This window comes from Haematobia irritans, chromosome 1, assembly GCF_050003625.1.
Source record: "Haematobia irritans isolate KBUSLIRL chromosome 1, ASM5000362v1, whole genome shotgun sequence".
NCBI classification, from domain to species: Eukaryota; Metazoa; Arthropoda; class Insecta; order Diptera; family Muscidae; genus Haematobia; species Haematobia irritans.
The window spans coordinates 178281096-178294139 of record NC_134397.1 but is presented as its reverse complement, the minus strand read 5'-3'; the positions used below and the strand labels follow the sequence as shown (position 1 = coordinate 178294139).

Genomic DNA, 13044 nt, shown 5'->3' with positions numbered 1-13044 from the left:
ATATCTGGAATAAATGCAAAAAAAAATACTTTGGTCGAAGCAGGGATCGAACCCACGACCCTTGGCATGAGAGTCGGACGTAGCAACCACTGCTCCACGGTGCCAAACTAAATGTTTGTTTCTGTTAAATAAACTATGTTTATTCGGTTCGTGGGCGCCGTAAGCTATGCTATATAAATATAACTTATATGGATATTTATCTATTGATGGCCATAACAGGTACATAGCTCAGTGGTTAGTGTGTTGGCTTACAACGTGTATGGTCCGCGGTTCGATTCTCCGTCCAGGCGAAAGGTAAAAAATTTTAAAAATTTATAAAATCGTATAATTTCTTCTACATTGTTGGCATTACAGGAAAAAGTGTTAAGAACTAAAAAACCTCGTGGATGTGAGAAAGATGTGAGGGAAAATGCAATTAGCAAGAAAACAATGTTTTTTTTTTAGTTTGTCTTTATGAAATTGTTTTTACATCCTGGAAAAGAATAAACGTTTATCGCAAAAAGTATATACTTTTCTTCCAAATACACTTCCTTACAGCGAAAAGCAAATGAGAAACGAACTTTGTTTGTCTAAAATTTCGTTTGGGAGGAAAGAATTATTTTTTTGCGTGTATATACATTTTTATTTCTATATAATTCTATATTATTTCTATAAAAATTTTGTCAAAATTTTATTTCTATAGAATATGTTGTCAAACTTTTATTTCTATATAAAATTTTGTTAAAATTTTATTTTTATACAAAATTTTGTTAAAATTTTATTTCGTAGAAAATTTTGTCAACATTTCATTTCTATAGAAAATTATTTCTAAAAAAGTTTATGAAGTACCTCTTAGTGGGAGTGGAATATTTTGCAAAATATTTAAAGAAAATCTTCCATAGAAATAAAAATTAGACAAATTCTTCTATAGATATAAAATGTTTACAAAAGTTTCTATAGAAGTAACATTTTAACAAGGGAGCCACCGTGGTGTAATGGTTAGCATGCCCGCCTTGCATACACAAGGTCGTGGGTTCGATTCCTGCTTCGACCGAACACCAAAAAGTATTTCAGCGGTGGATTATCCCACCTCAGTAATGCTGGTGACATTTCTGAGGGTTTCAAAGCTTCTCTAAGTGGTTTCACTGGAATGTGGGACGCCGTTCGGACTCGGCTATAAAAAGGAGGTCCCTTGTCATTGAGCTTAACAAGGAATCGGGCAGCACTCAGTGATAAGAGAGAAGTTCACCACTGTGGTATCACAAAGGACTGAATAGTCTAAGTGAGCCCGATACATCGGGATGCCACCTAACCTAACATTTTAACAACGTTGAGTCATACGATTCGGACTGGCCAAACATTCGATGAGATATCCGATATATAGCCTGTTTTCTGATACACCATGACGATGATGATGATGTCATTCATAAGCACTCAAAGTTAAGGTTAAACGAATTATAGACACGTTTTAATGCTGATGGCTAGAATTAGACGTTCCCAATTTACAACTGCGAAACAACAGCTAGTGATAATTGCCAATCACAATTTTCAAAAACTAAATGGCCTTAAATGTGGATTATGTCAAAATCCATAGTATGTACAGTTGGGTGGACTTCAGAAAAACAATCGCATGCAAAAACCAGATTCACAGACAAATTATATCATTCTTATATAACTTTGCTTTGCAAATTCCCACTAATAAAAATAATAATCACATAAATAACATCGAATCTAGTTTTGCCTAGTCTAGGGGGCTAAAGATGAGGTACGCAGAACGACATAATGGGAAAGTAGTAGAGATTTTTTTGGACGATGAGATCAATGAATAGAAGACGACCGATGACATTGACCTTCTCAATGATGATCATTTACGATCTTCTTCATTCTAATTTGAAGTCGGCATCAACAAATATATTTCCATGTTGTTTTCGATGGCCCATGGATCTTTGGGTGGACAGGTGTTAATTTATCGTAATCTATTGCTTTACTACCAAGAAATAGAAAATGAAACCAGTTTTGAATGAAAATTTAAACTGGCAGAGTTAGAATAAAAACAAATCATAATTTAAAATATGATAAAAAAAAACTAAAGTTTATTCACATGTAACAATCTCATCAACATAAAAGAGAAGAAAGAAATAGGAAAAGAAAATACTAATGTTTCAATTCATGCATATTTCTAACCAGCTAATGATTTCAATGAACCAGGGGCCAATTTACGATTCTTCAACATGTAACGAGATTTGTAACCATCTTTGTCAGCTGTGTACATAGTAATGGTTTCGGTATCAGTCTTCTCATCATACACGGTATAGGTACCCATGACAACCAATTCCTCCTCGGGTGTACCGGGGTTCATGATCATACCGACTTCTTCACGTTTGCTGCCATTGGGTTCGTCCAAACTGCGTAGTAAAAAAGAAAGAAACAGGAAATAGGTTTAAAAAATCATTATACACAATAATTTTTCTTATAACTAATGATAATGCTTTTAATATGGGATATGGATCTACACAGAAAAAAGTTTTATGGGAAAAATGAACTACCATTTAGGTCCTCGTATGTATGTAATTCATAAAAGTAAAAATTAACTATATATAAAAACCCCGTCATTGGTATAAATCACCCCGAAGCTTATACCTACTATTTTTGAGAATTGTGCGAAAATATTCTTCTGCTTTAGTTTGCATGGAATTTATTTGTACGGTCATAGATTTTTATACCCACGTTGGGCCGGAGGGAAATTTCTTTAAAATTTCGTATGAGGTACCCCCAATTACCCATCTTCTCTTCCTTAACGGTTGGCTGATAAGTCCCGGTCTAACAAAGAAAAACACATTTTTTTTGTCAAAATTCGTTTTTATTATTCAACATAGTTCCCTTCAAGAGCGATAGAACGATTATAACGACCTTCCAATTTTTTGGTACCATTTTGGTAGTACTCCTTCGGTTTTGCCTCAAAATAGGCCTCAGTTTCGGCGATCACCTCTTCATTGCAGCCAAATTTTTTCCCTGCGAGCACCCTTTTGAGGTCTGAGAACAAGAAAAAGTCGCTGGGGGCTAGATCTGGAGAATACGGTGGGTGGGGAACCAATTCGAAGCCCAAGTCATGAATTTTTGCCATCGTTCTCAATGACTTGTGGCACGGTGCGTTGTCTTGGTGGAACAACACTTTTTTCTTCTTCATATGGGGCCGTTTTGCCGCGATGTCGACCTTCAAACGCTCCAATAACGCCATATAATAGTCACTGTTGATGGTTTTTCCCTTCTCATGATAATCGATAAAAATTATTCCATGCGCATCCCAAAAAACAGAGGCTATTACTTTGCCAGCGGACTTTTAAGTCTTTCCACGGAGACGGTTCACCGGTCGCTGTCCACTCAGCCGACTGTCGATTGGACTCAGGAGTGTAGTGATGGAGCCATGTTTCATCTATTGTCACATATCGACGGAAAAACTCGGGTGTATTACGAGTTAACAGCTGCAAACACCGCTCAGAATCATCAATACGTTGTTGTTTTTGGTCAAATGTGAGCTCGCGCGGCACCCATTTAGCACAGAGCTTCCGCATATTCAATATATTGATGAATGATATGACCAACACGTTCCTTTGATATCTTTAAGGCCTCTGCTATCTCGATCAACTTCATTTTACGGTCATTCAAAATCATTTTGTGGATTTTTTTGATGTTTTCGTCGGTAACCACCTCTTTCGGGCGTCCACTGCGTTCACCGTCCTCCGTGTTCTTTCACCACGCTTGAATTTTGCATACCAATCAATTATTGTTGATTTCCCTGGGGCAGAGTCCGGAAACTCATTATCAAGCCAAGTTTTTGCTTCCACCGTATTTTTTCCCTTCAGAAAACAGTATTTTATCAAAACACGAAATTCCTTTTTTCCATTTTTTCACAATAACAAAAGTTGTTTCACAAAAGACGCTCTATCTCACAAACTAATTGACTTACAGACGTCAAATTTTGACACGAATCATTTGAAGGTTGGTACTATATAAAAATAATATGCATTTAATACTAGCGACACCATCTATGTGTCAGACCGGGGACTTATCAGCCAACCTGTTATTGCCTATGGTTTGCATTTTAAAGCCATGGATTTTGAAATTACGATGACTACCACATACATATTTCTATTATTTGTACCACTAAAAATTATTTTCACATAATAGGTAGCATTTCGTGTCATCTACCCTGTATACGTTAAATATCTTTTCATAAAGATCACTCACTTGAAACGATAGCCTTCCTTGCTTGGAGCAAAGCTGTAATGTTCTTGCATAATGGTTGGGAAAATGGCATCCAAAATACCAGCAGAAGCTGATACCGATAGGGCAGCCAATACGGCGCAAACCAAGATCTATAATGATTAAAGAAATGAAATTCAGAATAATTAAATACAATGTAATTGATTAATTTATATTTCAAACAATAGTATAATAATAAAATAACAATTGTACACTAAAAAAAATATTTATGCGATATTAAAGATTACGCAACCAAAATTTTAGGACAAATTTCTTTAAAATAATGAAATTTTAATTAAAATAAAGTTTACAATCTTTGCTTCAAAATTGTTTTTTCTTTAAAATTAGGACACAAATTTTGTAAATTTGCGTCCCTCCGTTAAAGTCGCATGTCTTTGCACTAACGCTAATTTTCCTTAAAGTAAATAAACAAATTTTTGATTTAAAGAAATTATCCTTAAATTAACTGAAATATTGAAATTTTAGATTTAAGATAAGAACGCTTCAAATATAGACTAAGACTTATTTTGAGGATTTAGCGTTTTTAAAGTTTTTTTTGGAATTATGAAAACATTTTTTTACTTTGAAGTATCCGTTATAATTTGGATTTTTAAACTGACATTTGTTTGTACGTTAGTACCTTTATTAATAAACTGCGAAAAGATAATGAAAATTTGATCCTAATTTTAATTTTATTGATCCTAGATTTAAAGTCAGATAGGTCGCTAAAAAATGTCTTTATTTTAAAGAAGCCGCATCATTGGCTTGAAATCAATACCAAAATCCTTAAGGGAAGGTAAAAGTCTTTGGATACAAGTAAACTTGTTTTTGAGTGTAGTTTCGTTTGAAAATCGCCTGAGTTTTGATTCGGTTTTAAAATTTTTATCAAACTGGCGCCAAATTGGTACCAAGAGCTTTGAGAACTTTTTCGGCAATATACTAAAGTTGTCACTCCATTTTCAACACATCGAAATATTTGTCTCAGAATATATTCTGGGTCGTAGCGAAATTCTGAGCCGGTCTAGTCATGTCCGTCCGTCCGTCTGTTGTTATTGAAGTAAATCGGATAGTGCTGCAATTGGCCACTTTCAGATATAGCCCTCATAGAAAGCGATCTTCAGATTTGACATCCGGAGTACACAAAAAAATCCAACGGTAATTATAATCGGAAATCTCATAAGAAAGCATAAAATGTTAAATAATTATAAATAAATAATTAAAAATACAATAAATAATTGGTATCCTCAATTCAAAAATTAATTAATTTTTTCAACTAATCAATCAATTTATTTTCTGATACTATCAATTTTCTTGATTGCAGATTTTTTTTATTAAAAATTAATTGAAGAGCTTTATCGTGAGCTGAACATATCTCAATATAAGATGCGAAACATATTGAAAAATGAGCTTGGTCTAAACCACTAATGTTCCAAAAAGTGCATAATTTCACGGATGCACAAAAAAAGTTAGACTTGAAAGGAGTTGATTTCACGGTTTCGAGTGGCAACCCAAAATAATCTACCAAATTTGGAGAACATTTTACCAAAAAATCTACCAAATAAAAAATTCTTATTTGGTAAAATTTTATTTCTATAGAAAATTTTATTTCTATAGAAAATTTTCTTAAAATTTTATTTCTATAGACAAATTTGTCAAAATTTTATTTGTATAGAAAATTTTCTCAAAATTTTATTTCTATAGGAATTTTTTTTTTCTATAAAAAATATTTTTGAAAATTTTATTTCGATAGAAAATTTTGTCAAAATTTTATTCTATAGAAAATTTTGTCAAATTTTTATTTCTATAGAAAAATTTGTCAAAATTTTATTTCTATAGAAAATTTTGTCAAAATTTTATTTCTATAGAAAATTTTGTCAAAATTTTATTTCTACAGAAAATTTTGTCAAAAATTTATTTCTATAGAAAATTTTGTCAAAACTTTATTTCTATAGAACATTTTGTCAAAATTTTATTTCTATAGAAAATTTGTCAAAATTTTATTTATTATATTTTTTTTATTTATATAAAAATTTGTCCAAATTTATTTCTATCGAAAATTTTGTCCAATTTTATTTCTATCGAAAATTTTGTCAAAATTTTATTTCTATAGAAAATTATGTCAAGATTTTATTTCTATAGAAAATGTTGTCAACATTTTATTTCTATAGAAGATTCTGTCAAAAATTTTATCAATGGACAAATTTGTCAAAATTTTATTTCTATAGAAAATATTCAAAATTTCTATAGAAAATTTTGTGAACATTTTATTTCTATAAAAAATTTTTTGAAAATTTTATTTCTCCAGAAAATTATGTGAAAAATGTATTTCTATAAAAAATTTTGTGAAAATTTTATTTTTATCTTATTTGGAGAGGAATAACTTGCAAAATCTACCAAAACATCAAGAATTCTACCAATCTACCAAACAGTAAAAAATCTACCATTTGTGGCAACCGTGGTTGCTTTGCTGGCACGAAAGTGACTACTTACACAGTACAACATTTTTCAGTTCGTTGATTGCCAACTCAATTCTGAGAACAGTATGTGAAATTATACCCAAAAAGAACAATTTCTGCATCATTCGTTTTGTCTTCTTACCTGCCGAAATATTTTTAATATCGATATTATAGATTCAATATATCAGTTAATTTAAAGAGTATTTTTCTAAATTAAAACTATTTTTCTTTATTTTAGGGAAAATTTCCTTACTTCAAAGACCTACGACTTTTACAGAGGGAAGAAAGGGCGAGAAAAGCCATGGTAGCTTTGTACTCGTTCAAAAAGGCAATAGGAAAAAAAGTGGGGACTAAAACCAAAAATTGTGCATTGGCTATACGTGGCTGTGGTTAGACCTATAATGCTATATGGTGTTGTAGTCTGGTGGCCGGCACTTCAGACCGACAGATTTAGATAAAGTTCAGCGTATGGCGTGCTTGTGTATCTAAGGCGCATTCAGTAAGACAGGAACAGATTCCCTAAATGTCGTGCTGCATCTATTGCCTTTAGACATTTTGGCCAAACAGTCAGCTGCAACAACGGCTTGCGCGAGCTATCGCTGTGGTCGGAAAAAATATACGGTCACAGTTCGGTCCTCAAAATAATGCTAGATGTGCTAACGTAGTGGATTACACTCTGGCGAAACCATTTTTCGACAAAAAGTTTGAAACTCTAATTCCCAACAGTGAGGCGTGGTGTACACAGACCCCGGGGAATAAACGATATATAGATTTCTCCACTGATGGCTCCAAGTTGGATGGACAAGTGGGTGTCGGAGTATATTCTAAAGATCTGGAAATTCGAATAGCGAAAAGTTTCACTGTAGTGTTTTTCAGGCTGAAATATTTGCAATAAGAGAGGTGGTGAATTGGCTGAGAAGTAATGTTCCAATAAATATTATTAATATTTACTCAGACAGTCAACCTGCAATAAAATCCTTGGACTCTTTGTTCCTTAACTCGAAAACGGCCATCGACTGTCGCAAATCTCTCAATGAGATGGTTGAGTAGTAAAATATTCACCTAATATGTGTGCCTGGCCATAGGAACATACCGGGAACTGAGAAGCAGATGAGTTAACAAGACTAGGAACTACCTTACATATTCCAGGGGAACTAGAATCTGTTGGTATGCTTCTGGCTATTTGAAAGCTCTTACTGCGTGAGAAGGCTGTTATGATGGCCAATGTTCGATGGGAGAATTGCAAGGGTTATAACGACTCCAAGCAAATATGGCCCCATTTAAACTTAAACCGCACACTGATCCCAGCAAAAAAAAAGTCGCCAAAAAAGTAGTGAAAATGTTCCTTTTGGATCCGGAAGTAGTGCCAAATTGACGCAGAAGCAGTGAATTTAACATGGGCTTGTCATAGGACGGATGTCCACCATTTCAATAGCCGCTGCACTGAATTTGCATCACTTCTTAGGTGTAAGGCGAATTCAGTGTTTTGGGTGTGAATAAAGAAATTGTTTTGATATTTTGACAAATAAATAATTTTTAAAATTTTTTATAATTTTTAATGCATTATAACGCTTGTCTGGAACTTTTGTGATCAAATATTTTAAAAAATTCGAAATTTTTCTACAAAGGATTTAGCATTTTTTTCGGCTAAATTTAAATAATTTGTACCATTTTATTAATTCTTAATCTGTTTTTAACCTATTTGAAACACACAAAAAAATTAATTTCCCATTAAAAATATAAAAAAAGCGTGTTATAAAGAAATTGACTCAAATGAACTTGCTGTGTAGCTAAAATAAAGAACATCTTTGGGAGAGCATTTTTTGAAGTTCTTTTAAAGTTGTGCCTTGAGAAGAACTTCCAATTTTTTTGCTGGGATATGATAGTGTTCTCAAGACGTCAGATATTACTCCTGATATCTGCTACAAAGGGTCGCTGCCTGATAGGCGAATTTGCAAAAACTATTGGTGCGAAGTATAATAGCTAATGTATGAGCTGTTATGATGCGGAGGAACAGGAATCAATTAAAGACCTCTTGTGTGAGTGTCCGGCATTTTGTGTAAGGCGTTTTAGGAATTTTATATTGCTGGCGGACCTGGAAAACGGTAACTTAAGCAGTCTGTTTATGTTTTTGGAACAATCTGGTTGGTTCAACAAAAGAAAATAGTATAGAAGGCTCAGTGGTTAAAACTAGAAGTGCCCATATGTAATAGGTACTTTTAGTTAAACGTGGTATCACCAGGGCTGTGGAGTCGGAGCCGGAGTCGGAGTCTGAAGATTTTGCTGGAGTCGGAGTCGGAACCGGAGTCGTATACATTTTGCTCGACTCCGACTCCGACGAAACAAAATTTGAAAAACACTTCATATCTTTGTAACAAAAGAAATATTTCGACAAATTAGATTCGATTGGAGTTTTTAATCGAACAACGAAGTACTGAATTTCAGGCCATGGGTGAAATTTCACGGTGATATAAAGAGTAGGTTTTACTAGAATATGGGCTGAATTGATCAGTTGTATAGTCCATTTTTAACATATTAAACCATACATTTTTAAGCCTATATATACTCTTGATGAAGGTACAATTTTAAGGCAATATAGCAGTAGAGCCTAACGTTCTGAAATTGTGGCAGACATGTTCAGTTCGAAGATGGGTCATACCGAACAATTTTGTGATATAGCACCTACATATAAACCCATCTCCGATTTCTTTTAAGAAATTTTTCCCAGTCTAAAATTTGCATACGATTTGTCAGAAATTTTGTGTTATTTGAGATCCATTAATAAATGCGGAAATTTCCCGTCGTCCCAGATTTTGTGTATGGAGATAATTATTTGAGAAATCTCCATGTATACCCGATGTCCTTGGAAGCTGTAATTTTAAATTAAACCTCTGCCATCTGACGCGGACTTTTGGGAGAAAGTTTGTTTCATCAATGTCACTCGAAATTCTTTACATTAAATTAATGGCCTCTAATGTCCATAACTGATAGACCATTTATAAATCGATGTTTCACCATTTTACTTCTATAGAAACAATATTCGTAACTGTCCAGCTATTCCTGTCATCTATTGTAGTTATTTAAAATTCCGCCCGTCCTAATTTATGACAGTTTATGTTTGTTTTATTTTTCCGACACATTACATTTTTTAACATCTAAACTTTCTATCTGATTAGCCTGTCATTTTGATTTTTGTGTATTTTTCTGTTTTATATAGATTTATTTTTTATAAAATGCCTATATAGACCAATATCAGGATTTTACTTCTTAAACATCTGGAAGCCTAATTATTTTTTGAAAATTTGTATTTTTATAAATTCATATTCTGGAGATTGTTGTTATCTACCCATATTTTGATGTGATATCTATATAGTCTTGTGCCGTATTTTAATTTATTGGCCTGAAATTAAAATGTAGTGTTCTTTACATTCCTAAAATGCTGAGATTTGTCGTCGAGTCGTATCAAAAATTCAAATTAGAGTTCTTTTGGACATATAAACACATATGGCAAAATAGAATACTTATATCGGTCTATTTTTGGAACACTACACCTTAAAATTACAATTGGAATACTGTTAAAATGAGATTTAGGTACACCACCTGGAGTCGACTCCGGAGTCGGAGTTTGAGTCGAGGCTAATAAGAAATCCTGGAGTCGGAGTCGGAGCCGGAGTCGATCAAAATTGTCTCGACTCCACAGCCCTGGGTATCACAATGGACAGAATAGTGTAAGTGAGCCTGAAATTTAATCGGGCTACCACTTTAACCTAAGGACAAATTTCTTTAAAATATTGACATTTTAATTAAAAGACAAAAATTTTCAAGATATGTATCCTAATTTTAAAGAAATTTGTCCTTAGTTTAAAGTGGCAGCCCGATTAAGTTTCAGCCTGACTTAGACTATTCAGTCTATTGTGATAGAAATTTGTCCTTAATATTAAGTAAATTGCGTGTCCTAAAATTTAGGTTGTATAATCTTCCATATTAGATCAATATTTTTTTCGGTGTATAATTCTCATATAGAGCGAACTACATCATGGTTAACATAATAATGATTGGCGCCAATGCTAACTATAATTTATAACTATTTGTTCATTTCGGCTTTTATGAGAAGGAAACATTTCGTACATGGTAATAAGAAATCCAAAAATGTTCATTATTTTAACAACACATTATGGAAATCTCTAAAAAATGGAATACAATTCAGTTCAATTTTCGCACGAGATATTTAAGTTTTCCTATTAAACAGTTTAATTTTTTCTTTGTACCAGCTATCTAGGATCTGATTTAGATATAGTTTCCAGATGAGATTTTGTAAATAACACTTTCCTTGATAATAATTATTTGGGCGCAAAGTATTCATATACATATAACATTTCAAATATAACAAGGGCTTCCATAGGGTATCACATATTCGGTTCCACCTTTAGCTCTTTTTCACTTGTTTAATTTACATTTATTTTCACAAGAAGATTTGTAAAGTACTTTTCATATAAATCCCAAAAATGTCTCAAGTATTTATATGAACGTTCCTATTTTCGGGATAGATGATAATATTCGAAGAGTCATAATATTTTATATTATTATTTCAAAATATTTTTTTTTCACTACAATTTTTATTTAAATAAAATTTTTATTTTTATGTTAGCCTTATATCAAGGCAGGCTGGTTTTTTCTATTTTTATAAATTTTCTTATTTTTATTTTATATTCTTCGGCGACTCACCAATTTTGAAGATGCCATTTTTTTAAACAACGTTTAGAATGAAGATCACGAGTACGACTAATACATGAATATAACTTATAGTTACCATCTAGCTTTGCTTTAGAGATTCCAGTCATAAAATAAACTTTGCAAGATTCTTAAATTTTGCAGCCAATTCAAGCTTTGTGCCTGTTTCATTAATGTTTCTTAACAATTTTAGTTAATACCATTAACTAACAAACAACCAAGAAAGCATAAGGCGAGAAAACAAAGGTAAATAAAAGTTGAAAATACCATAACCGGTCGATCTACCAGTTATTTATCATGGTTAGTTTTAGGCGGTATATTAAACCGATATTTAAATTCAAAATACCATTGTGCGCATGCGAATTTCTCAGGGAATTAGATTCATCCATATCTATCCAATGAATTTAATGAGTTTCATGCGAATTTTTCCAATAGTCAGAAAAACGGGTTCCCATCTATCTTAGAACAATAGAAATAAAGAAAAAAAACCCACCATAATCCCCGAAAAGGAGCAAACTAACGTCATAACTATGCGGATTCTGGTTAATATTAATCATATGTACTCCATTATAGAATCATTTTTGATAGATATGTATACCATTAATCATAACTATATCGGAGATCATTATGATGAAGTTGAAATTATTAAAATGATTTATTTGTTATTGATACACTGAAAAAATATCTAAGTGTTATTATAGATTACGCAACTTAAATTTTAGGATGCGAAATTTACAAAATATTAAGGACAAATTTCTTTAAAACAATGAAATTTTATAGCCTGTTTCTGTATGTCGAACAAGCTCTGTCGATCGACTTAAATGGAAACAAACAGCTGAATTTATAACCAAAAAACAGCTGTTTCTATGCATTTCAGTCAATCGATAGAGCTCGTTCGACATACAGAAACAGACCTTTAATTAAAATAAAGTTTATAATCTTTGCTTAGAAAATGTTTCATTCAATTTAGATCACAAATTTTATAAAATTGCGTCCCTCCGTTAAAGTCGCATGTCTTTGAACTAAGACTAATTTTCCTTAAAGTAAAGAAACACATTTTTGATTTAAAGAAATTGTCCTTAAATTAACTTAATTATTGAAACTGTAGATTTAAGATAAAAAGGCTTCTAAAATAGGCTAAAACTTCTTTTGAGGATTTAGCGTCTTTGGTTTAACGTTTTTTTGGAATTAAGAAAACATTTTTTACTTTGCAGTATCCGTTATAATTTGGATATTTAAACTGGCATTTGTTTGTATGTTACGTGAGTATCTTTATTAATAAACCGCGAAAAGAGAATGACAATTTGATGAATGAGATCTTTATCCTAATTTTAATTTTATTGTTCCTGCACGCACAGAAAGACCATGTTTGGACATGGATGCCGCATCCATTTAATGCTTATCTAGAGCATGTAATTGTCTCGAAAACCATGTATTTTGTCTTTGTAAAAATAATTTTCGAGAGGATAAAAATATATGCTGGCAATATGATATATACACGCTCACAAAAAATCGCTTCTGTAACATATACTCCCAAACATATTTTGCTTCAAGCATATACATTTTTGGGTATTGCCCAAACATTTATATGTTTGATCTCTTCCAATATATAATA

The 13044-nt window shown here is 32.4% G+C and overlaps 1 protein-coding gene across 1 annotated transcript; it reads right to left on the bottom strand.

Annotated features, from left to right (window-relative positions):
- Window positions 1–2043: 2043 nt before the first annotated feature.
- LOC142242922 (uncharacterized) lies at window positions 2044–11578 on the bottom strand. The gene is made up of 3 exons (XM_075314404.1): window positions 11424–11578; window positions 4228–4355; window positions 2044–2384 (listed from the first exon to the last, which is right to left on the bottom strand). The coding sequence occupies exons 1-3, from the start codon at window positions 11439–11441 to the stop codon at window positions 2159–2161; spliced, it is 372 nt and encodes a 123-aa protein (XP_075170519.1). The 5' UTR covers window positions 11442–11578; the 3' UTR covers window positions 2044–2158.
- Window positions 11579–13044: the final 1466 nt, after the last annotated feature.